General features: G+C 39.9%; 1 protein-coding gene across 1 annotated transcript; it reads left to right on the plus strand.

Moving 5' to 3' along the window:
* The first annotated feature begins 429 nt into the window (after positions 1–429).
* Positions 430–4704, plus strand: rps26 (ribosomal protein S26). Its single transcript, XM_063015727.1, has 4 exons — positions 430–507; positions 3853–4030; positions 4333–4463; positions 4606–4704. Exons 1-4 carry the CDS (start codon positions 505–507, stop codon positions 4639–4641), a joined length of 348 nt encoding a protein of 115 aa, XP_062871797.1. The 5' UTR covers positions 430–504; the 3' UTR covers positions 4642–4704.
* Positions 4705–5104: the final 400 nt, after the last annotated feature.

Below are 5104 nucleotides of genomic sequence, written 5' to 3' on the forward strand. Positions count from 1 at the left end.
GTAAACGCAGAAGCCGACCTTACACTTGTAACCGGACATTGCCTGACATCTAGTGTAAGTGATTGGTACTGCATTTGAAGAAAATAGACTTTAACCATGTTTACCTCATGGAAGGTGCTTGTTTCTGCATCCTAAATTACAGTTCTGCCTTTTATTTCGTAAGATTTATCAGTTACACCCATTAAACAATTTGAATAAAATACATAAATAAAAAAACACTGGGTGTCAGACAGGAGTACACCAGAGTCAAAGTGCCATCACGGGGCACCACTCATTCATTCACTCATTCATTCATTCACTGATTTACGAACCCACACACATAGATGCTTAAGAGTTTACAGTACTGTATTGAAGAGCCGGTTTTTTTTTTCAATCAGGCGTACACTATAACCACCTATGGGTCCTACAATGCATGATTTGTTGGGGTACACAATCCGTCAGCACACGGGTTTTAAAAACTACGTAATAGAGCATCCGGGTCTCTCGCACGCCACCCAAGTTAAGATGGTGAGTGTGCTCTTATGTTCAAGCGCAAATTAAAACGCTTTTAACATCATTAAGCGATTTTAACGACTATTTGAGTTTCCGGTAGTAAAATAAAACCTTCCGAATGTACCAATGATTTGGAAGATTGGAAATGAAACGAAGTTAAAGCGACTTAAAAGGTTTCATTCCGGAGGTTTAGCCTGCTAGGCTAGGCTAGGCTAGCTAGTTTTGCATTGACTGTAAAATGAGGCGAATGTTTAGCTACTCCTCACAGCTCTCACTGTTTTGTGAATTCTGCACATATCAAGTTCATTTTGTATTATTGAGTCGTTTAAATGATGCAAATGCTCTTTAGGTTTGAGGGTGTGTGCTAAATATGATACACAACATTTGCACCTACAAAGGTGTGGATCCTAGGACCTCCTGCATTGTAATGTCCTGGTACCTGATACCATAGAAATCCTTCTGTCTTGTCCTGAGGTGTCCCGTGTCTCAGGGGGTCAAAGCTCTGTTTTGACAGCATATTAGATAGGTGATCCTATGGCTGGGAAAATAATATCTCGATATATTTTAGCTGAATGGCGATATACGATATATATCTCGATATTTTTTCATCCCATAAGGTAATAACAAAAAGACACTTCTGTGACGAAGCTACATGTTCCAAATTTTTTACAGGCACTTTTATTAATATTCATGCTGGGAAAGCTTCACACAAGAACTATTTTTCCTTAAGAAAAAAAATAACTATTGTAAGAAAAAGTTTGTAGTTTTCTAACGTCTCACCTGTCGTGTAATGTGAATTACAAATATATTGTCTGGCCCTTTAAGAATGTTAAGTGTACTATAGGGCGCAGGGAGCGAGTGTGTAGGGAAGATAACAGAAATTGACCGTTTCCGGCTGTGCTTGTGTGAGCTTGCGTGTTTTGCACTGAGCTTGTGTGACATTACAGTTTTTCTCAGTCGATTTGGTTGATTTCTCAGATCAGAATTGAAATTCTCCACATCTCCTTGTCACTTGTGCAGATCATAATAGCTTTTCTCCTTGTGTTTCACATTTTGCAAATGCTTTTGTACATTCATGCAAATGGTCATGTACGATTGTCTGCTGTTTTTTGCATTATCAATTGCTTATGTCATGTTTATCAAAATGTGTTCTACTGATTGTCTGTTGAATTGTCTCACCCTCCAAAACATTTAGGCTTTGGGTCATTGCCTAGGTCATTACATGCAAAAGTGCTGAACATGTTGTCATAATCTCTCAGGCACAATATGTACATTTCTATGAAACTTTTTTGGTAAATGTTGGTAATTTATCATAAATTGATTAAATTGTTCTCAGGTGAATCTTGGCTTTCAGTTAAGAAGGGGAATTTGTGAAGGTTTAGATCAACCAATGGTCAAACAGCTCTCAACCATAGGTCAGAGGTACATCTCATGAACCTTCAATTGACAAACATATATAGACACAAAACATTGCAATATTACAAAGTCTCACAATGGAAAGACAAGGCCGTGTACAGGGTGAACAGCCAAGAAGAGGGGTAAGGCTGCGTGGTGGAAGGCTGAGGGGACAAAACAGAGGAAGAGCTAGGAGAGTCCATGCCACTCTAACACCATCAGGCAATGGATTGCCATTCATTATAGAATGCTGATGGAATTCCTCCCACCCTACTCCCCGTTCCTGAACCCAATTGAGGAGTTCTTCTCAGCCTGGAGATGGAAGGTGTACGATCACCAGCCGCACACCCAGATGAACCTGCTGACTGCCATGGATGCAGCTTGTGAGGATATCACAGCAGATGCCTGCAGAGGCTGGATTAGGCACTCCAAAATATTCTTTCCACGCTGCATTGCAAGGGAAGATATCCAGTGTGACGTGGATGAAAACATGTGGCCCAACAGAGAGGAGCATCAGGATGTATAGAAAAGAAAGCACTATAATTCCTTAAGTTGTTGTCTCAGGTTGTTTTGAATGTTTAGAGTAAGTTTATAATTTTTTAGTTTTACCTTTGTGTTATAGAGTGCTGCCAAACAGTTTCCTGAAGTTCTATCAGATTTTTGTCAACAAATTGCAGTGCGAACAATACAGTAAAAGAATATTACTGTATAAATTTGATTCCAGTCCAATTTCTTGCTGTCAGTCTCCCACATACAGTCATGTGTAACTTTGTGTTCTGTGTAAGTTTGTATTTTGTGTGTAACACGTACCATTTCAATTGATATGCCACAGAATGTGCAGCATTCTTGTAATCAAAAGCTTAGCTGGTTTCTATCAGAATATACTTACAGTGTACACTGTTGCACTGACAACCTGGGAGAAGAGAAAGACGAACTGTCGGATCTAATTGAAACGCAGCATCTATATCGATATATGCGATATTGTCTTATCTTATATCGCGTATGAAAATATATCGATATATTATAAAATCTCGATATATCGCCCAGCCCTAGGTGATCCTATCGTTTTGGCTCATCCCTGTACATACAGTACGTATATAAGTGTATTTACATGCCCACAGTTTCCTCCCACAGTCCAAAGACGTGCAAGTGAGGTAAATTGGAGGTACAAAATTGTCCATGACTGTGTTTGATATTAAACTTGTGACCTGATGAATCTTGTGTAATGAATAACTACAGTTTCTGTCATGAATGTAACCAAAGTGTAAAACATGACATTAAAATCCAAACAAACAAACAAACATGCCCACAGGATGATTACAGATTGGCAATGTGATTAATGAGCTTCAGTGTCTAACTTTACATCTAATAGGATGACCCCCAAATGTTAGTTTAAGGTCGCTGTTAGTGTACAGGTTTTTAAGAAAACAGAAATGATCATAACCTCACATAACAATCCTACACAATGTACCTTGCCAGTGTCAGAGTAGCACCAAGTTGAACAAATAACGTCTGGAAGATGGTGGTATAGAATAGAATGCCTTTATTTGTCATATTTACATATACACATGTACAGTACAATGAAATTCTGTGTCTTTCTTCGCATATCCCAGCTTGTTTGGAAGCTGGGGTCAGAGCGCAGGGTCAGACATTGTACGGCGCCCCTGGAGCAGACAGGGTTGCATGACAGAGCTGGGATTCAAACTCTCAACCTTACAATTGATAGCTCAAAGCTCTACCCACTGTGCTATTGCGTATTACTCATATGTGCCTAGGAATAAAAGACCCTCAATAGGCTGACATGGTGTGATCGCATGCTCGGAACGACTGATATAGGAACAACAAAATTGTAAAAGCTCATCCAAGGTTCTGATGTTTTTATATGGCTAAGTTGAAGAATTTCATTACACTTTTTCCTCCCTTCTCAAACGAATTTTGACATTACTTACCTAAATGTTACCACAGACCAAGAAGAGAAGGAACAACGGTCGTGCCAAGAAGGGCCGCGGCCACGTCCAGCCTATCCGATGCACCAACTGTGCTCGCTGTGTGCCCAAGGACAAGGCCATCAAGAAGTTTGTCATCAGGAACATCGTGGAGGCGGCTGCTGTCAGGGACATCTCTGAGGCCAGTGTGTTTGATGGTGAGTAGTGTCGAGGTGTATGCCAGTGTTTGTCAGAACTGTGTTAACCAGATTGTGTGATGCTTTAGGAGGATGCATGTCGTCAGGCCACCATAACAGCTTTAACAATCCAAAATATAATCACCACATTGTGGTTTTATATCTCTTATGGGTTTTAATCCTTTTTTATTATCAAATCAACCAAGTTTTTGAACACAGTTCCTAATCCTAATGCATGGATCATATTCAGTCACAGTTTGCTTTAAACTGTGACCTGTAAATGTTTAAACATATTTGTGAACCTCTTGTTTCTATCTCGACAGCTTACGTCCTGCCCAAGCTGTACGTTAAGCTTCATTACTGTGTGAGCTGTGCCATCCACAGTAAAGTGGTGAGAAACAGGTCACGGGAGGCCAGGAAGGACCGCACACCACCACCGCGCTTCAGGCCTGCTGTAAGTTACACTGTGTACACACAGGGCTTTGTACTGCTTAACCTATCCATTATCAATAGGTACCATGGTCCTTTTCACTGCTTGTAGGTGATGTGTAGCAGGTACAGTGTGGAATAACACAGTTTATGTCTTTTCCTTTCAGGGTGCTCCCCCAAGAGTCCCTCCAAAACCCATGTGAAGTGGACGTTTGCCTGTGTTCTGTGTAAAGAAAGAATAAAGAAAGTTCACTTGTGGATGTAAATGGTTTGTGTGGCTGCAACTAATTTACTCAACTTTAAATCTTGATGAAAAACGTTTGACTTCTATTTGCTGAACGTTTGTGGATTTTAAAAGCCTTGACGAGTAACATTTTTCTGGAGGAATTCAGTGTTTTGTTGTCTTACACATGAACCTAAAATATATTTGTGGCATTTGTAACAAGAAAACTAAAACTACCCTCATGTTAACCAAACAGACAAAACTCAATGCCTAATATGACAGGAAAGGACCAGAAGGAAGGATGTATGGTTCACTAATGTACAGATATAACTATAGTCCCATAAGGTTATGATAGAACTCAGAAATCCTGATTGGAGAACAGGACGTACATAACTGGACACAGTAGAAACAGCTTTTTTTTTTTTAAACACATAACACAGTAT

The sequence above is a fragment of the Trichomycterus rosablanca genome, chromosome 19 (genome assembly GCF_030014385.1).
Source record: "Trichomycterus rosablanca isolate fTriRos1 chromosome 19, fTriRos1.hap1, whole genome shotgun sequence".
In the NCBI taxonomy this organism is placed as follows: domain Eukaryota; kingdom Metazoa; phylum Chordata; class Actinopteri; order Siluriformes; family Trichomycteridae; genus Trichomycterus; species Trichomycterus rosablanca.

Bases quoted from the DNA above. Each gene is read 5' to 3' on its own strand.
- rps26 (XM_063015727.1), top strand. The intron at 4,031-4,332 runs GTGAGTAGTGTC...CTATCTCGACAG, and splicing joins TGAGGCCAGTGTGTTTGATG to CTTACGTCCTGCCCAAGCTG. The intron at 4,464-4,605 runs GTAAGTTACACT...TTTTCCTTTCAG, and splicing joins CACCGCGCTTCAGGCCTGCT to GGTGCTCCCCCAAGAGTCCC.